This window comes from Prunus persica, chromosome G6, assembly GCF_000346465.2.
Source record: "Prunus persica cultivar Lovell chromosome G6, Prunus_persica_NCBIv2, whole genome shotgun sequence".
NCBI classification, from domain to species: Eukaryota; Viridiplantae; Streptophyta; class Magnoliopsida; order Rosales; family Rosaceae; genus Prunus; species Prunus persica.
In genome coordinates this window covers 4581288-4602460 of record NC_034014.1, presented here as the reverse complement: position 1 = coordinate 4602460, position 21173 = coordinate 4581288, and the positions used below count along the sequence as shown (strand labels likewise).

General features: G+C 37.1%; 2 protein-coding genes and 2 pseudogenes across 2 annotated transcripts; 2 read left to right on the top strand and 2 right to left on the bottom strand.

The window, feature by feature from the left end:
- LOC18775091 lies at positions 2288-6194 on the top strand (annotated as a pseudogene).
- Positions 13784-14435, bottom strand: LOC18774780 (annotated as a pseudogene).
- LOC18772987 (18.5 kDa class I heat shock protein) lies at positions 15431-16205 on the bottom strand. The gene has a single exon (XM_007207829.2). It carries the CDS (start codon positions 16112-16114, stop codon positions 15638-15640), a length of 477 nt encoding a protein of 158 aa, XP_007207891.1. The 5' UTR covers positions 16115-16205; the 3' UTR covers positions 15431-15637.
- Positions 18495-19231, top strand: LOC18772092 (18.5 kDa class I heat shock protein). The gene has a single exon (XM_007205999.2). It carries the CDS (start codon positions 18595-18597, stop codon positions 19069-19071), a length of 477 nt encoding a protein of 158 aa, XP_007206061.1. The 5' UTR covers positions 18495-18594; the 3' UTR covers positions 19072-19231.

The following is a 21173-nucleotide window of genomic DNA, read 5'->3' as shown; positions in this document are numbered from 1 at the left end:
ACATTTTTTTAATTTATTTTGATTTATAAAGGATTTTGTTGGACATGGGCTCTTATCATTTTTCTCAATTATGTGTATTTTTAATATATAGAGTGAAGTGTCGTTTTACTTCTCGAATTGTGACCCTAATCAAACTAATCCTCGGAACTAAAAAGTTAACCAATTTAACATTTGAATTAATTAAAATAATTCGAAATTTCATTCAATTTTCCGTTAGTAATAAGGGTAAATTTGTAATTTTGAGTAAAATAATAGTAAAATACATAAAAGAAAAATAAATAAAAAACCATTATTTATAATTGTAAAAATTAAATGTATATTGGTCTGTATAGCTTCCCGTAATTCTGGTGGACACTCCAGGACAAAATTGGTTTAAAAATTGAGTGGCATAAATAAATTATATTGACATCTAAGTGTGCAGAAATAACAGACTTTCAACATGCCTGCTGTTTAAGGAAAAAAAAACACAACACTCAAAGTGTGTCCAACTCCCATTAGTATTTCTTGTCACTGTGGAGGAGGAGTTTATAACATTGATATAGACTTTCTTAATGTAATACACCTGGTGCTTCACATGTTTTCACTAAAGCTCATCATGTAAATATCAATCAAACTGGAAAAGAGGTTATAACCTCCCAATTAATCTATGCAAAATTGGTAATGTGTTATTGAGCTCCTTCCCCTACCCCTGATCGCTGTATCTCCAAAAATAATAAAAATGTTGTATTTTATACGTAGTTACTTTTAGCACGTGGAGGAGAAAAATTCTAGTGCAATTACCTTTTTTCTCTAGCTAAGGATCCATTGGTGTAACCGTGTAAGTTTGGAGAAAAGCTCTCCCAAGAATGACCCTAGATTCGAGTCATAACATCAATGTGTGTGAGTTTAATAAAGCACTAGAAAAGTAGTTTGTCCTAACATCACTCGGTAAGATTTACTTGAAGCACAGAAAGGTAGTTTGTCCAAGCATACAAAGCAATTGTTTAGTCAGCAATCATGTTTATTATCATTACTTTTTCCACTTGTGATATTTCTTTATCTTTCTTCATCACTTGACTCAGTTTCTTCACTGGTAAGTAACTTTTTGGTGCTTCCAGTTATAAATATTTAATTTGTATTTTCTATTTTTTGGTCTGGAATTGATTTGGTGAAAGCTCAAGTTGAGAAAAGAATAGTTAAAAAGTTGAATATTATAGTTCATTTTGGTATTTGAGCTTGTTTTACTAAGCATCTACAAAAGTAGTTTGTCCAAGCATACAAGCAAAGGAATTGTTTAGTAAGCAATCATGTTTGTCATCATCACTTTCACTTGCGATGTTTCTTTATCTTTCTTCATCACCTGATTCAGCCTTCTTCACTGGTAAGTACGTTGGTGTTTCCAGTTTTAAATATTTAATTTGTATTTTTTTAATGCAATTGGTTTGGTGAATGGGGAGCTAGGATTGTATGTGTTGGGGGCCGAACCATAACACAAGTTTTAAAAAGAAAGTTTTAATAAATAATAGACTATGAACAAAGTCATTGATTTTGAGTATTGGAGGATCAATCGGCTAATATGGCTTCATTTTCTTCTTCTTTTTTTTCGTTATATTAATTGTGGGACTACAAACATGTAATATATAATTGTGAATGAAATTATTATGTAGTGATTATAGGGGTTGCATTCAATCATTGCATTGGGCCACTACAATGGTTATACGGTGGTCTGTTATTCTTCAAAATATGAGCTGCAGCTATATAATACAGTGTATGGGAAAAATTGGGGGGGTGGGGGTGGGAGGGGTTGGGGGGCGGGGGCGGGGCCATGGCAGGCCCTAAGGTGAATTTTATAATCCTTTTTGGTCTTTCAGCTTGTTCTCTCTCTCTCTCTCTCTCTCTCTCTCTCTCTCTCTCTCTCCCCCTATAGGGACTTTTCACTCTGAGGGGTCTCGGAGGGAAAAACAATGGTTACTTCTGCTTGACTTATGTCCGTGTAGAAACGACCGAAATTGGAAAAACAAATACTAGAGTTAGGTACTGTGTTTTTTTTTAATGACTTAGATACTGCTTTCTCTCTTTTGTTTTGTTCCATTTTTGTTGGGACCTAAGCAGGTCCGTTTATAATTTGTTTCACACTTCCAAGAAATTTAGTTGATTCTACAATATTAGAATTATTGGGACTTTTTTTTTCATCATGGTTTACGATTCTCACTGGGTAAGCTTCTGAATTTTTATTTTTTTTTTCTTTCTGAAATTTTGCAGTTCGACAAGTCTGCATAGTAAATTGGTATTTGTTGGGGCCCTAAGTGATAACTTTCTGGGGATTATACGTTGTTAGTGGGTATTCTGTACAATGTCTTGCTGGTAATGTTCTTTCTATATGCGAAAGAATCTAAGAAGCTGCGGAGAGTTTATAAATCATGAGTAACGGTGTTCAATCATGCAATGGAGGGTTGCAGCTTAGCAATGATGTGAAGAAGAATGATAATGGGGATGTTGACCTTGTTGAGGAATTTGATTCTTATTGGCAAGATATCAATTACCGGTTGACCGTGTCTAGGGTGGTGAGTGACACAGTCATCAAGGGTATGGTACAAGAGGCAGCAGAGAAAATTGCTGATAAAGAACTAGAGGTGACTAAATTGAAAGAAATGTTACATGTTTACCATGAGGATGTTGAAAATGAATTCTTGGCGTCTTTAGCAATAAGCCAGGAGTCAAACAGACTTGTTAAACAAGGTACCAAAGACAAGATACATCCTAGCTCTCTTGAAGCTATTTTAGAGTACGATAGAATAGAACAATCTTTGAGCAGCTTAAGAGGAGCAACTAAAGAGGAGTTTAAGAAGCTCGAGGCAGAAATTGATAGCATAAGAGGCAGCTCAGTTAAGATAATTTCTGAGTTGTTGGGTTTGAGTGACATACTGCAACATAAAGTTTCTGACAGATGGGGGATTGGTGTAGATAGGACGCTTAATTGTCTAAAGAGTGCAATAGAAACTGGCTTTCAACAGGTGGAACAAATGGTTCGCTTGTCAAAGGCTGATGTACGTGAGTGGCAACAGGAACAGGAGTTAAAAGCAGAAATTGAAGCATTTGTGATGAGGAATTGCATTTGGAGATTCGAAGAAAAAATTTGGGACCGGTTTTACAGTGATAAAAATGTGAATGGGCATGGAAGGATGAAACAGAGGATATCAGGTTTACGTCAGGAATTGGACGCCATTTCTAAATCACCAACATCAACATCATCATCATCATCATCATCTAGTTGGGAAGAAAATGGCACGCATGATAAGTCAGTTTATGTCAAGAGATGAACTGATAAATTATTATAATACTGAGATGACTGAGTTGAAGAGAAATCATGAGTCTAAAGTGCAAGATATCACTGAACAACTGTTCAGCCTCGGGAGGGAATTGTTGAAAGAACGGGGATCTTCTTTGCCATCAAAGAAGAATAAGGAGTTTGACATGCTGAGGAGGAGAATATCTGAGGTTATTTCTAAATTAGATGACATTCTTGTCGAAAATGAGCCAAAAGCTACATTTGGTATCGATGAAGAAAGTCTTAGCCGTTTGAAAGACAGACTGGAATCACTCCTTTCAGAAAACGCCCAGCTCAGAGATTTGCTCACAGATAAGAAGAGGGAAATTAAGTGCCTTTCACTACAAGTTTCTGAAGCTGCAGAGAAAATGTCAGAGCACAATGGTGGATCTTCTAGCCAGCTCTTTCTGGCAGAAGCAAAGGAGCGATTGGAACAAGATGCCGCAGCTGCCTTGGAAAAGGAAAAGGAGCGATATGAATTAGCTGCTCAAGAGCTTGAAAATGTAAGGGGTGAAATTGAACATTTGAATATGGAGTCCATCATCATGCAAGAAATAGTTGTAGTTATATTCAGAGAAGCCTTGAAGGATGCTGAGATGGAAAATCTAGAAAAAGGAAAACAACTAGAAGTTGAGGTTGCAAACAAAGAAAAGTTGAACCAAAAAATACTCTTTCTGGCAGAAGCAAAGAAGCGATTGGAACAAGAGGCAGCAGCTGCCTTGGAAAAGGAAAAGGAGCGATGTGAACTAGCTGCTCAAGAGCTTGAAAATTTAAGGGGTGAATCAAATGCTGCACATCGTAATTTGGTTGAAATACATAAGGCAGATATTTGCAAGTTAGATCAGATGCTTCTTGATGTCAACCAAGAGAAGCAGAATGCTGTGTCTTTGTTTGAAGCAAAAGAAAGGAAGTTCAAGCAGCAATTGAAATCATTAGTTGTCTATAGCTGTGGATTATTGAGAGCGATTACTGATTTTGAATGTAGAGTAACACGAGATATTTCAGGAAATCCTTCAAGGTACTTGCTCAGTTATTGTAACCTATAAGTGGTCTACCTGTAAATGCCTTTCGTGCTCTAATTCTGTGCTTTAACTTTAAATGCCTTTTGTATTTCTGTGATTTTGTTTCAGGTTGAAGAGTTTGAGTTCTCAATCGCGTTCGCTTAAACAAAAAGCTAAAGTACTTGTAAAAAGAAAGATTCTATACAAGCAGGGATTTGAAAGGAAATGTTCTGACCTTGAAAAAGCTGAAGCCGAGGTACGTAAATCAGATAGGTATTATGCATATTTCAACTTGATGTTTTGGCCTCGGATTGTCTTTCATGCTATGAAACTCATGGGATTGAATAGTTGCTTGCATATACTTATGGGAGAAGATGGTTTGAGACATATTGTTGGATGATAGAATGGTATTGTAAATATGATTGGAAGTTATCTTCCATTACTAATCTTGATTTCCTTTCCGTTTCACAGTACTAAGCTTTAGTTTAGTTTTCTTTTTCTACTTGAAAACGTCTTGGAGTTATATGTGTTTGAAGGTTCAGTTAGATATATTTTTAGTATATAGTTATATCAAATTTGATTACAAAGATAGCCTTCAAAGTTTTTATTCCCCAAGTCATAAGAACAGACTTTGTAAGTTTTTTACAGATACTGTAATAAGCGTGTAATTTTGTGGTATATTTAATGGATCATTTCTCACTGGATTTCAGGTTGATCTTTTGGGGCAGGAGGTGGACACTCTATCGAGCTTGGTTGAAAAAATATACATGGCCCTTGATCATTATTCACCAATATTGCAACATTATTCTGGAGTAAGTTGTTTTCTTCTTTTGATTGGTGATTTGTCAAGCTTTCTCTATCTTACTTTTTTATTTTCAGGGTACCTGTGTGCGAGGATGAAATTGTTGATTCGGTGGAAATATCGGTTGTTCGTATTTTAGAAAATTTGTGAAAACATGAAGTAAAATTTTACAGAAACAATGAAAATTTACTTGAAACATGAAAAATGTGGGGAAAAAAAGCTTTCCAAAATGGGATATAGGTAGGATGTTGGGATTCGTTACTAGTTATTTGTGGATTTAGTACAAAGTTATATATTTTTGGGATTTAGTTGGAAGGCATTCTTATCTATTAATGGGTACTTGATTGTTGATTCTCACTATTGTGCACTATTATGCGGAAACACACAAGATCTTGTTATCAATGGACTACGAGAAAAAACAAACCACACCAACGATGAAGGAAATTGAGCGCGCACACACACAAAAGTAAACAAACCAACCAGGAACACAAGAAATTTATAGATGTTCGGTAACGTGTCTACATCCTCTCCAATGACCCCTTTGAGAAATTTCACTAGAAGAATAAGAACAACTTTGGTTTACAAGAAAAGCCTATTAGCTCTCTATTCTCTCAAACCCTAGCTCTCTATTTACCTCTCACCCTTTTGGCTCAAACCCAATTTGATGCCCCCTTGTTTTCTAGATTATACCTTTAACCTAGCCCCAAAAGTCCTATTTATAGCTTATTTGACTTAGGTTACAAGTCTACTTAAGAATAGGAAACATAAACCCTATTAGATTAGGCTAGAAATCCCACACAAAAAAAGGTTGGAACACGTGAACCACGTCCAAAACAAGTCAGGACATACAACCTATGTATGGTAAGCCAAAAACACAACACGCACAACCTAGTGTCGTGAATGCTTGATGTACAGATAAAATCATCCATGCATTGATTCAACTTTTGTTGTGCTTCGCAGATACCTGAGATCTTGAAGCTCATAAGAGGAAAATTGCATGGACAAACTAAAGCAGTTTGATCTACCTTTTGACTCGATAAAGTTTCAATTGTAAGGGTTTCGTTCATGCCGCATAACTACTATAACTATATATGGATTTTTATCTATTAATTTGACATTGTTTTTTAATATGTTTTGATGGTAGATGGGCTAATCCTCGAGGTGACAAGAATCGAATGCAGGGTAACCAAGGTCAAAGAAAGATGCTTCATTTACAGTTGTTGTGTGTTTAGTTTTCATTGTGTTGTATGTGAATAAATTTATAGTTGTAATAAGCACTGAGGGAGCCATTTATGTAATATGTTGAATTTCAATTTATTATGTAAAATATGTAGTGTATTTGACTCAGAAGCGTTGAGTTTTTATTGATATTGTGGCTCGGGATAGTGGTGTATTTGTGTAGATTTCGAGTGTATGTTATTTTTGTTGAGAATTTGGGGCGTGACAATTTGGTTGTGGGTTATTTGATAATCTCAAAGGGGGTGGCAGTTATGTATTGAGCTTTGGGAAAGGGTGAGGTTCCTGTCTTCTGTTTGGGCTAGTTTCATGTGACTTCAAGGATTTACCACTCTCTTCTATTTTGCTAAACTGAGAAGCCAGCTATCCGATAACCTGGTTGTTGTAGTTCGGTTTCGGATTTTTCTTGTTTTTTAGTGGTCTTCTTGTCCGCTCTCTTATTGTTCTTCTCTTTTCGTCTTATTAAAATTTATTTCTTTAAAAAATGCTTGATGGTCTCACACAATATCTTTTGTGTTAAAGTGGTATGTTACCAGAGTGGTTGTCAGGCAATCGATTACGTTCGTCAAAATGACCAATGAATCCAAGAAAATGCTTGAAAGAGTTGAGTCGGAGATATAATAATATTTACCCATTTTCATCCGCTAGCCAATAATGGCCTTGGGATTGTTGTGTTTGTGGGCGTGTCATTGTTAGCAATGCTCCAATAAACTGACTTTAATAAAAGAGATTGTGATTTTGGATGGGGAACTGGTCCAAGATAGTTCTTTTCCATGCTTTAAATTGAGTAAGTGTTGTGTGGAAACAAATCAAAGACATTGTTATTGATGGACTATATGACGTGCACACACACAAACCACAAGAAGAATAAATATACACACCGCAAGAGAGATAAAGCAAACCCACAATAATAAAAATATTTATATATAAATTTTAATAGAAGAATAGGAAAAACTTTGGTTTACAAAGAAAACCCATTTAGCTCTCTATTTCTCTCATACACCCTTGCTCAAACTCTCTCTCTCTCTCTCTCTCTCTCTCTCTCTCTCTCTCTCTCTCTCTCTCTCTCTCTCTCTGTAACACCCCGACCCCAAATTTTCCAAAATTTTACTCTTATTTAATTATTTAATTATTTAAGGGTATTTTAGTCATATTTTTAACCGGAGAGAGTTTGGAACCGTAACTTGTATTTTTGGATAGGTCGTACTGAGACGAGTTTATAGACACGTAGTGGGCTCAAATCGGAGTTGTAACGAGAGAGATATGGTCAAAAGAAACCCAGTGGCATAATCGTAAATATTTCAAAATAGGATTTTTTATAAAAAACTTAGATCTCTCTCTCTCTCTCTCTGGCCGGCCGTGCTCTACTCCGGCCACCAATGACGACGGGACCGGTACCAAAATGACCGGGCCGTCGTCCTCTTCCTACCCCAGCCACCTCCCGCCGCCAGCCGCCGCGGATTCGCCGGAATCTGGAGATGAAGCGGCCGACGTCGTCTAAACTTCAAAGCCGCCGATCTCCCTCCTCCGGCCACCAATTCCGTCGACCCAGGTATGGATTTTGAACCTCTCGAGCTGCTCTAGCTGATGGTTGGGTAGGATTAGATCGATTCTTAGCGTAGACAACTCGATTTTCGAATTGAAAATCGGCCAAAACTTCGGCCGCCGTGATCGGCCATTTCCGGCCACTTTTTGGGGTAGGTCCAAGAACAAAAGTGGCTCCAAATAGGGTGTTATACCTAGGGTAGGAATTTGGAACCGTGGTTTTGAGATTTTCCGGCGAAGCGTTATCGCTTTGGGCACCCACGCGCTGCCGGCGCGTGCAGCGGCACGTGGGCACTGTAGAAAAGTAGCACTGTGTTCCAATGAGATCCTTAGGTTGTCACGAGTGCGTAGGATTTTGCGGATCTCAATTCGGACGTCGTTTGACTATCGAACGGATATTCGCATATTGCGCGTTATCCGGGTTCGATAGGTTTGGACCGTTGGATGGTTCCAAATTTAATATATGTTGATCTAGGTATTTCTAGGATCGTGTAGGATTTCACGGATTGTGAATCGGAGCCCCGGACGTTCCGAATAAATAATTTAAAGTTTATAATTTATATTAACCGTCAGATCGTGCGATCGTGAGCGATCCGACCGTCCGATCTGAACCAAACTTGCAGGACAAGTGTCCTATACCTGGTAGAACCCATAGAGACTTTCAGATCGGAAATTGGAGGTCGTGGGTTCTGCAGGTCCGGTTGACCAGGGTTAGAGTAGTTTGACCCTTGGTTGACCGTGAGTCTCCCGGAGTAATCTCACCTTTCTAGAGGGGATTATCGGGTGCTAGATGATTGTGGAGGGTTACATAATATTAGAATTAATTTATATAACTATGATATTATATGGTTGTACAAGGGTACAACAGAGTCTAGAGTGTCAGTTTGGAGTGCTATACGCACTACTTTAGGTACCTCCTCGGATGTTGGATTCACTACAAGTACCACCAAGTGAAAGTTAGGTCCCGCGTGGCGTAGGTTATCCGGCGTTGGGACAGTCCCCATACGTGGCGTTGGTTGTACCGGCGTATGGGGAGCTATGTAATATGATGTTCAGGTCTCACGTGGCGTAGGTTATCCGGCGTTGAGACAGGCCCCATACGTGGCGTTGGTTGTACCGGCGTATGGGGAGATTATGTGATATTGTGTTGAGGTCGCACGTGGCGTAGGTTATCCGGCGTGTCGACAGACCCCATACGTGGCGTTGGTTGTACCGGCTTTATGGGGAGATTTGTGATATGATATTGAGGTCCCGCGTGGCGTAGGTTATCCGGCGTTGGGACAGGCCCCATACGTGGCGTTGGTTGTACCGGCGTATGGGGAGATATTATGATAGTATGGCATGGTCGCACGTGGCGTAGGTTATCCGGCGTTGGGACAGGCCCCATACGTGGCGTTGGTTGTACCGGCGTATGGGGAGATTATATGTAATACAAAGAAATGAAATAAGGTATCGCCCAAGTGTGGAATTGGGTTTTTAGGGAAGAACTACGTGTGGCTTGATCCCTCAAAGAGGGTACGTAGACAGCCTAAGGTTATTAGGTGCAGCCGCAGACTAAATGTTAGTCATAATTGGTATTTGAATTGTTTGTTAGTTGGTTAAGAATTATTGGAAGGCCGAAGGCCATTTGTGTGAATTGCATGAAATTATATTGTGCATGCTGCCAGTTGGGAATATTAAATGCGTTTTTATGCAGGTTGAAATTTTGGGAAATGTCCAAATTATAGGGGAGACTCTGCCGAAATTTCGGCAGGAAGTTTCGGTTTTTAGTAATTGGGTCTGGCATCGGAGTGATGTCAGGAATTCCAAAGGGTTCGTCTCGGGTTTTGAGAAAATTCGGGGCGGGTCCTTTCACTCTGAATTAACCTATCCTTAAAAGTTCTATTTATAGCTCATAGGACTTAGGTTACAAGTTTACGAGGAATAGGAAACAAAAGCCTAACCAAATTAGACTAAACCTAGCACTAGGGTTCGCTCCAAAACTGGGTTCTGTCACTCGAGCTGCAGCCGCCTGCAATGCCTTCTTCTGCAGCTTTGCAAGCCAATATCAACAATCTCCAACTTGGAGAACCAAAACTCAACTCGTGAACAACTGTTGATCCCATAACCTTTCAAACCTCTTAGAAAGCGTTCTGGCAATTCCCAAGAGCTCTACCATAGCAAGAAACCTATTGCCTCATCACACCTCAAGTGACGAGGTTTTCCACCCAAACTAAACTTGGGTAACCCGGACCTCTTGTGCAGAAAATAGATCCCCCATGCCAAATTCCTTGTTCTTTGTATTCATGGACCCTTGAATTCAGGATATGCCTTCATACGCAAACCACATACTAACCCTTGTTCTATAAATCTGCGCACATCCCCATCCAACTTTCCCGCTTCTTACTCCCAAAAACAACCTGAAACGTAGTTGAATCTACCTTGTCCGTCCATTCAAATCATTGGTGGGTGGGTTTAGGGGTGGAGGCCATGGACAGTAGGGGTGGGGGCGGCGAGGTAGAGGCTGGAATGTAATGCTTGCTGAGTTTTTTATTTTTTTATTTTTTAATATTATATTTCAAAAGTATTAGATACACATATTACTATAATAGGGTGCAAAGATATGCTGACACGGAAATAGATACTTATTCCTCCTCCCAGCACATCACAAAAATACTTCATCAAGGCCACGTGATCTAGCCTAGTGGAAAGGACCTTGACCTTGCAGACCAATGGTCTCAGGATCAGATCCCCATGACACATTGATAGTATGTGTTAGAGAAAAGAAAACCTCCCTTCCCAACATCGCTTGTATCAAAACAAAAAGCAAAAAGTTCATTAAGAACCCAAAAATTATACACACATGTCAAATTATAAATCAGATTTTTTAAATAAAAAAAATTTACAAATATGAAAATCACATCCAAGAAACTCTTGAAATCGGCTTAGTTTAAGCTGAGTGTTTTTTGGTCGAAAGTATAAGCTGAGTATGGTGTTTGTAATTTGCAAGTCTTGCTTCTAAGCCTGGATTTCTAGACCAATATTTGTTAACTATAAAAATTTGCATTCTTGTGTTTGAAACTTTGAGGTATACTTATATATCCACAAAGATCCATGCATATTGATATCTTGGTTATCTAGAATAGTTTTGCATCCATTGTACTCGTAAGTAACTACAAACTTGTTGCAACTTACAACATGGTTGGGGGCCTATGTAAGAAGAATAGTTTTGCATTGTCTTAGTAATACATTGACTTTGATCTTATATGGGGGCTTTGGGTTAGGGATGGACAAAACGGGTACCCCCCGTGTACGAACTACCATCGTCATCACTACTATTTAATTGATACTCATTGTCCATCCCTACCTTTTTTTTTTTTCTTTTTTCTTTTTTTTTTGAGGTCCTTTCCTATTGAAAGGGGCGATAGCATATTAAACTCACACACACAACACGGATGCTAGGACTCGAACCCAGGACCTTACATGAAGGAGTAAATACTCTAAACCACTACACTAGTGGGTCCTTTGCTGTCCATCCCTACCTTAAGTATGCAATTTAGCGTAGTCAAATCTTACTAATGTAATTGTGATTCATATCCTAGCTCGTGCAACTATTGATAACATTTATGAATACATGGAGGATCCAAAATTTAATGGCATGTGACTCATTCCATAGAGGCACAAAGCTAAAATTATAAAATTCCATATTGCATTTTTACCCTAAGATTTCTTATGTTGGACTATGTCAATATTTCTGTTACTTTTGGCTCTTAATTAAAGTTCTCTGGCATCTTAACATGGTTGCTCTATTCCACTTCTAATCAATATTTTGATATTCTCCTTCCACGGCTTTTGCTTTATCCAAATCTTCATGGCCTGATACAGATTCGCACAAGTTATTTGAAGAAATTTAAGATTATTGCTCTAGCTTTTTCATCTTTTTCACTGCGCATTTGATATGAATAAAATTTCATCATTAATCATACCAAATCTGTGAAACTCTCACAATATGTGTATTTGCACACATATTGTAACATGATAGTTAACAACAATAAAGAGAATCTGAGTTATATCATTTTAGGAAAGTGTAAAGATGGATAGCATTATTGTCTTTTCTTGACAGTAAGAATATTTTTGTGAGAGAATGAATATTATTTAACTCCCATATTCTTTTATTTTTATTTTTATAATGTTCATATCCATGAACAAAGTAAATTTATTACATGAGACATTGGGAGAAACTAACAAATCAAGTAAGTTTTCTTTATTCTATTTCTTTTTAATTTGAGATAATTATTCAACATATTACATTGACTTCAATTATAACTTGGGTTGTGTTTGAAATTACAGTAACCTAATATTACATTAACTTTAATGTCAGGCTAATGGTGCATATATATTGCTATTTGTCAAAAGAAGGAAAAAGATGAGACCCTTACACTTCTTTATTGGTTTTATCCACCTGCGAAGCTTTTTAGAGAACTTCTATGATCAAACTCGCCCTAGACGAGTTCGGCTAGCATTCAGGTTCCACATAATGCTATTTTTAATTTTATAAATGCTATTAATTAATTGAGTTATAAGTCTTTTGCAATAAATAAGCGTGAATTAAATGAATAAAAAATAACAATATTTATTCAACTCCATATTCTCTTATAAACTTTTTCAATTGTCTTGCAATCTCAGTTTATGTTTCATTTGAAGTATTTAATAGCCCAACTTAGTTTTCTTTGAGAATACTAATAATTGATCTTTGTCAGGAGGCCAACTCTTGCTGGCATGGCAATGATGCCTCTGTTTTTGACCAATGGAAGGATCGAATATTTCTTGCAACAGCCTGGAATGCAACCACACGCCCCTCCTCCGCATTCGGCTACATTTTAGAGGTGGAATTAGTGGTGATGATGGTGACAGCTCGAGTGGTGAAAGGCGCATTGGTGAGAACAATCTTGACAGCAATCATTATAACCCGTATTAATTTGTGAACTTTGACTTTCTAGCAAAGGGTAAGAAGAAGACAGTGCCCTGGATTGACAATCAATACTTTGGGTGTGTGAGGAATGTATAGGTTCATTAAACCTGAAACAAATGGAGCTTTTTTATGTCAAACAACGAATTGTTTATCATAAATTATAGAATGAATCGAATAATCTCATAGTTCTCATTGAGAGAAGGCGAGAGAGAGCGAGCTAGAGAGAGAGACCGGGAGAGCAAGTTAGAGAGAGAAGGCGAGAGCGAGCGAGCTAGAGAGAGAGAGAGAGAGCGGGAGCGCAAATCGATATAGATGGATTTGATTTCAAGGTTTTATCGTTTCGCTTGAGCTATTTCAATTCGTGAGCGTTAAATTTGAAGTTTTACTCGGTTCTTTTTTTTTTTTTTTAAATAAATAGTATAGCCGAGCGGTTATACTCTTTACATGTATATACTGGGATCCTCTTTTTCTTTTATATTTTTTCTCCGATTTTCGTTTATAGATCAGAATAGTTTAGAGCTATTACCCATATAAAGAATTTAGCAATTTCACGTTTAATACTGTATTACACACGTAGGTACCTATATTTCAATAATATATCCGTGTTTTGTACACATTTTAAAGACTCGGTAAAATTCACGTTTTTCAAACACTACTCGTATTTTTTATAAAATTTTCAATAATACACACAAAATTAACGTATTATACACATAATTATCACGTATTATTGAATATAAATAATATATATTAAAAATATTATATTAAAATATTATATAGTGACAGAACTTTTAAGTTGTAATTTGCCAAAATTTTGCCAAATAAAACATGTATATATTTTATTGGTATCTATAAAGTATAAACTAATGCAACTAGGAGGGTCCTTTTTTTAATTTTTTTTTATTAAATAGTATAGCCGAGCCGCTATACCGTTTAAATATAATATATTTAAATAGTATAGCCGCCCAGCTATACTACTGTTGTTTTAATATAAAATGCTATTGCCGATCGGCTAACTCGGTTTTTTCCCTTTTTTTTTAGAAAGAAATAATAGAGCTGAACAGTTATACCCGGGTTTTCCAATTTTTTTTTAAAGAAATAGTATAGCCGCGCGGCCGTACTCGGTTGTTTTCAAACTTTTAGAAAATATTATAGCCGCGCGGCTATACTAGAAAATCACTTGAAATTTGGTAACGGTGATGGAGCAGAGGCCAGCCATGATCTTAAATTCTCAATTAATTTCAATGGCTTTAACATCGGCCTTTTTCACCTCTGCCTTGGGAACAGTGACGCTCAGAGCCCCATTCTCCATTGCAGCCTTAATCTCGTCTACCTTCGCATTCTCCGGGAGCTGAAACCTTCTCTACGTTCCTCTCTCCACTGATCTGAAGCATCCTGTCGTCTTCAACCTCCACCTTCATCTCTTCTTTCTTCAGTCCGGGAGGTCCGCCTTGAACACGTGGGCTTCTGGGCTCTCCTTCCAGTCGATTCAGGAAAGCTGAATTTTCCTGTGGAAAGTGATGAGGAAGAAGGAACTGGGATATCCTTGAAGGGGTCGAAAATGCTGCTTCGTGGAAAGCTTGGGATGATCGACATTGTATTGTAAATTGATGAAAACTCTGGGGTCTTGGGTTTGTTTGGATGATGAGAAAGTTCGAGTATCCAATTCGAGTGTTACTGATCTAATTTCCCGCTTCGCTTCAACTTCAAAATCGGTTTTATGCAATTTTTTTTCTTTCTCGAACTTTCTAGGACTGTTGAGAAAGTGGGCCTCCGAGATATTAGTAGCTCAAATGCAGTTTCTTTCTTTCTTTTTTTTTAATTTCGACTCTATCAAACTTACAATAGTTAAATATTATCAGTCGTCACACCATTTTTAGAGACTTATGTTAGGAGTCATAGATAGCATATGATTGTAGTAGTTTTCAAGGGTTGCTAGATTAGTTTTGTGCATCATTCTGGAATAAAATACATTGATATCGATTTTCATTTTGTTGGAGAAGAGTTTCAAGAGGTGACAATTCAACTCCAAATTGTTAGAAGAGCATCTATCTGACAGGTTTTGTTAGAATTATGGTTGTAACTAGAAATTCATATTTTCAATAGAAAATGAGTCATTTAGTTTGGTGAATGTGTTAGTTATGTGCTAAGTCTATTATCCTTGCATACCAATGTACAAATACAATAATGTTGTTCAATATAAGGAGTAATTTTATTCTTCTTTCATATGGTATAATTTGAAGTTAATTACTTATTTAAGGTATGATAGCCAATCATAATGGGTAATTTATTTGAAAACGCAATGAAAAAGTATATTGTGTCTACGTGACTATAATTTGTAAATGATATACAGTAATTTCTAGTTCAAACTAATGTTGTGTTTTTAACCTCATTGTTGCAATGAGACGACAAATATGCTGACTCATTATGAGTTACAAGAGCGAGGTTAGTTCTATTGGTTGGAAGAGGGTCAAGTTTGGCTAAATGATTATATTGTAAGTTGTAACCAACACCTTATCTTAATGAAATTCTTATTTTTACATAATAAATAAATGTTTAAAACACCATGAGAAAATTATAAAAACGTGAAATGACGAGAAAGCCCTTGAAAAAGGGTGTCGTGCTTGTCATATGTCATTATTCATAATCAGAGGTGTTCAATTGTAACATGACACAAAGTTTAGATTCAAATTAAAAACGCACAATTCGTAATTTTACAAGAAACCACTCATTTTATTAATAGCAACATTCATCACACAAAATCATATTGAATTTGGTACTCGTATCGTATGAGTGGTTTAACCAGAGATTTCAATGGCTTTGACATCGGCCTTTTTCACTTCTGCTTTGGGAACAGTGACACTCAGAATCCCATTCTCCATTGCAGCCTTAATCTCGTCTACCTTCGCATTCTCCGGAAGCTGAAACCTCCTCAGGAACTTGCCGCTGCTGCGCTCCACCCTGTGCCACTTGTCGTTCTTCTCCTCCTTCTCCACATCCCTCTCTCCACTGATCTGAAGCACCCTGTCGTCTTCAACCTCCACCTTCACCTCTTCTTTCTTCAGCCCTGGAAGGTCCGCCTTGAACACGTGGGCTTCCGGGGTCTCCTTCCAATCAATTCTGGTGTTCAGGAAAGCTGAATTTTCCCGGGAAAATTCAGGTAATGTGGAAAGTGATGAGGAGGAAGGGAATGGGAAATCCTTGAAGGGGTCCCAGAGATTGAGGGAGAAGGGGTCGAAAATGCTGCTTCGTCTAAAGCTTGGGATGATCGACATTATGAATTGGTTGAAACTCTTGGTCTTGGGTTTGTTTGGGACGATGAGAAAGCTTTGAGTATCGAATTCAGAATTTGTCGCTTCGCTTCAAAAGTCGGAGAACCGTGGGAGCTTTGGTTGCTTATTTATAAGCAGCCCAAGAACGGGCCTTGAAAAACGGTTTTGTGATATTTTTTTTCGAACTTTCTAGGACTGTTGAGAAAGTGGGCCTAAGATATTTTATTATGGGCTCACAGTTGATTTTTCTTTTTTCTTTTGATGTCAAATAAAATCTCATTCATCGTCACATCATGTTTGTGAGAAACTTCTTACAATATGTTTGTGAGAAACTTCCTACAATATGTGGAATTGCTAACATATCGTTAACATATGATAGTGAATAACAATGTAAAAACTTCGGTTTTTATCATTTAAAGGATGGATTGCTCACTTATGCATGATTTATATTCATATTTATGAGACAATGTAATTTTATATGAGATATTGGAAGAAACTAATAATATTATATTTGCAGTAATAACAACCCAATAATGGCCGCGGCAAATGTAATGATGAGTGCAGCCCACATGTCAACTATGGATGGCGACAGCGGTGATTGATGACATTGAAAGTCAATATTTTTTGTGCTTTTGTGTTCAATAATTATTGTCTCTACTATTATATAATACCACTTAATTTTGTTTTTTTGGTTTTTGAGTTGTATGATCGTGAAGAGTGAAATAGTGGACAATCACAATGTGATATTGTGTATTTTCATTTTATATTTTGCGATACTTAGTTTGATTGTTAATTAACTGAGAAAGAAAGGACCATTTTGTTTGCAAGAAGGATTCATTGATTTGAGTACATCCCATAAGCTTGTGAGTCTTGCACAAAAAAACCCTCTTCAATATCGATAATCAAATGTTTTAAGGATTTTAATTTTAAGAAGGGTAGCAATTCAAGCTAGCGTATCTTATTTGTGCTGGATTGATATAAGTTCGAATAAAAAATATTTTCTTAAACATGTGTGTTTTGATCAAATTTTAAGTTGTATTCGACGGCCTTTTAAAATTCTTACACAGGCTCGATCTCAGATTCTCTTTAGTCACTATATGGCCATTAAAAACTTGCCTTTGAGAACATTTATGGACAAGCTTTAAACGATAAAAAATGGAAAATTAGACCAATGTCACTTACTTAATTGCGGGGAAAAGATCTATCCCGACAACATTTCGTAGGGAAAGAAAACATTTGGTCGGGAAAGATATCCCAACAAATTTTGACGTATAAATTGTTGAGACATGCATCTAGCAAAATACAACTGTCAAAATAAAATTAAAAAACTTTGTAAGTCGAGTGATAGAAGACGGACATCTAAAAAAATATAATTACAAAAATAAATGTTTATAAGAAAAAAACCTAACACGTGTGAATAAAAAAAGGCCTCTCGCATGAGCCGAAGCGCATGCAGAGAGGCTTATAAAAAAGATGACCTTATAAAAAAGATCCAACAGCCCAAAACGAAATCCAACAGCCAAAATGTTAATTAACTAGTCTAACCTCAAAATTATCCTAAAGTACATAAATACACACGTTTTTTTGTTCCTAGTATGTGTGTTTATCCTTTATCATTACTAGCCTCTCTGCACGCGCTTCCGCGCCTGCTAGAGGCTTTTTAAATTTAGATTTAAAAAAGATAATGGGTAGTTGTGTTCTATAAAAATAGGATTCATTATCTGATTTTTCTTTTATTTTTAATTTTTTTAATATAAAAAGGTGTAAATTTACCATATTATCCTCATTTAATTAATAATTTTAATTCTTAATGTTTGGATTAACCAAGGGCATTTTATGGTATTATGAATGTTTCACCATTCTCTGCTTTTTGCTTTATATATATAGATGAATTATATTTTTATTTTCAAAATCAGATTTTCTTTTTTAAATGTTAAAATATTCAGAAAAATAATTCACGATCGTATAAACCAAAATTAACTTAAGAAAAACTAAACATAAAATGATTTTAGAGTTAAACAATTGTTACATAATTAATAAAGTTACAGACTCAAATTTTGAGTCCTGTAATGTTGGAAGAAAAAACTACTTGAATTTGGGCAATACATGAATAGTTGTGTTTTGAATACGAGAAATTTGAGTTTAGCTCTATTTGAGTTGGTTAGAGAAAAAAAAAAGTTTGAATCTAGACAATACATAAATAGTTATATTTTGAAAGGAGGAAATTTGAGTTTAGACGCATTTGGGTTGGACATGGTCATGATAGATCTGTTACGAGCCCACAGCAGACAGATGCTTGAGAATCCTAGAAAGTTCGAGAAGAAAATCTTATATAGCGTTCTAACGGCCCAGTCTACTCTATCCTCGAAAACTCTCCGGCCCCGTATAAATACGCAATCAATCCTGCGGTCTCTCAACCAGTCAAGCAAGGCGGTAATTCCCTAACAACTCGAATTCCCAAACAAAACCCATCAGTTTTCACCATGTCGATCATACCCAACTTCCGACGAAGCAGTATTTTCGACCCTTTCTCTCTTGATCTCTGGGACCCCTTCAAGGATTTCCAATTCCCTTCCTCCTCATCACTCTCCACATTCCCTGAATTTTCCCGGGAAAATTCTGCTTTTCTGAACACTAGAATAGACTGGAAGGAGACCCCAGAAGCTCATGTGTTCAAGGCTGACATTCCGGGGCTGAAGAAAGAAGAGGTGAAGGTGGAGGTTGAAGACGACAGGGTGCTTCAGATCAGTGGAGAGAGGAATGTAGAGAAGGAGGACAAGAACGACAAGTGGCACAGGGTGGAGCGCAGCAGCGGCAAGTTCTTGAGGAGGTTTCAGCTTCCTGAGAATGCCAAGGTAAATGAGATTAAGGCTGCAATGGAGAATGGGGTTCTGAGTGTCACTGTTCCCAAGACAGAGGTGAAGAAGCCTCATGCCAAAGCCATTGAAATCTCTGGTTGAAATTGAGAATTTGAGGCCATCTATATATTCTTCAGAATATTAAAATTGTAAAATCAAATGATGGATATGTTGGAGACTGGAGCAACTTTTCATTGTAATTTGTATTTTGTGTGTGAAAAATGTCATGAATAATGAAATGAGTAGTTTGCTTTGGCTTCAATGTGGACAACTAAATACATGGTTGACGGTAGCTTTGGACCATCGAGCTTTAATGGTGCAGGGAAATAATGATTCAATTGTGTTCCATCGCGATTCGTTCAGTTTCTCTTTGATTTTTGTCAAAATCAAATCAAATTAAATTATCATATTGTAATTAGTTCGATTGCAATTTTTTGGTAAAAATGATTCAATTTTAACTGTGCCCCAACCATATTGATCATAGTTCATGTTTAGGGAGGTGTGGAATCCCTCAATACTTTTTAAATTGCATATAAAATGGTTTGTGTGAGAGTAGTTTTTTTTTCTTTTTCATATAAGGGATATTGAAGAGGGGGATTCAAGCAAAGGACTTTGAGTGCATGAATAATTACTCTTATTACTTAAATTACAAGTCTCTTGTAAAAAAAAACTTAGTCGAATTTGGTTCACTCGGTCTTAAGGGAAGTGAAGGTGCAGTTAAACTAGGTTATAGGGGTGGGCATTTCAATTAGAAAATTGAGGAACTAAATCAAACCAAATTTTTAAAAATTGGAAAATTAATTTTGAATTGAACCGATTTGGTTCTCAATTTTGCCATTTAAAGACAGAACCAGACCAAGTAATGTTGGCCAATATATTAATATATATGTCTAAGTCAATTTTATTATGAATTTAATACCAAAATTATAGCCTCATCATCTTTCTTAGCCTCACTTATATTCATCACGGTCTGATCCTCCCTTATATTCATCACGGTCCGATCCTCCCTTATCTTCATCATGATCTCAACTTCCTTCATATCCCTCATGGTCTTATATCCTCCATTCATGCTTTCAACACCGTCATCCACCATCTTTTTGTTTTTATCTTTATAAATTCATGGATTGATTAATTTAGGAGAGTTGAGTATTATTTTTGGGTTTCTGAAGGGACAAGCTTAACAAAAAATTTAAGTCAATGCAAAACTCAAATCGAATAGAACCAGTCGGACCAACAAATCCCAAGTGAATCAGACTGATTGTTTTATGGGACATTTTGGAAAAGGCAAACAAATCAAATGGGATGGTTCAGTCAAATTCGGTCGGTTTAACTGTTTCACCGGTTCTTTTTTTCCCCCTCAAACGTTCATGTGGTCCATGATTCGTCAACTATTAGAGTGGCTCCAGCGAAGGAGCCCAGCCCGAGGCAAGGGCAGAAAAAAAAAAAAAATTTCGCTCCAGCGTGCAGCCCAGGCCCGGGTTTGGTGTGGGACCCACCAACTCGGGCCAGCCCGAAGGCCAAACCAGCCCCAGGTCCAAAACGCGGGTAATGACGTCAGCGCTGGCGTCACGCTGACGTCAGCTGCACGCGCCAACGGTAAAAAAGTTTTGAATCAGCGCGCGCTGACGTCAGCGCTGACGCCAGCGCCAACGGTACGCTGCCACGTGTCGCGCTCAGCGCCTTCCGATCTGCTTCTCCTTTCTAATCCAACGGCTGAGGCTTTTTTGGGTGAAAAAAATATGAAAAAAAATTCTAAAAAATTCTAAAAAATTCTGATATTTTTTTCTATAAATACCTATCAATACCCTTCACTTTCAACACCAATACTCTTACATTTCATTATACTTCTACTAATATTCACTCTTTTTACACAATATTTTCCTCTTTTTCATCTAGCATTTTGATTTCATATTTTTATGGCTTCTTCTATCGAAACCGGAGGGGCTTGGAGCACAATGGAAGATGTTTCTTTGTGTGAGGCTTGGCTCCAAATTTGTCATTGTCCCGTGTCCGGCAATGAAATGAAATTTTTTCATATGTGGAAAAAAATTCATGCCGAATTTTGTGAAAAAATTCCGGGGTCTACTCGTACGGAGATGACATTATCCAGTAGGTGGAAAAATTCTCAATAAAGAGTTGGGAAAATGAGAAATGCCCTACCAAAGCGATGACAACTATAGAAGTGGGCAAATCGTACTACCGAG

Bases quoted from the DNA above. Each gene is read 5' to 3' on its own strand.
- LOC18772987 (XM_007207829.2), bottom strand. From the start codon at position 16,114: ATGTCGATCATCCCAAGCTTTAGACGAAGCAGCATTTTCGACCCCTTC.
- LOC18772092 (XM_007205999.2), top strand. From the start codon at position 18,595: ATGTCGATCATACCCAACTTCCGACGAAGCAGTATTTTCGACCCTTTC.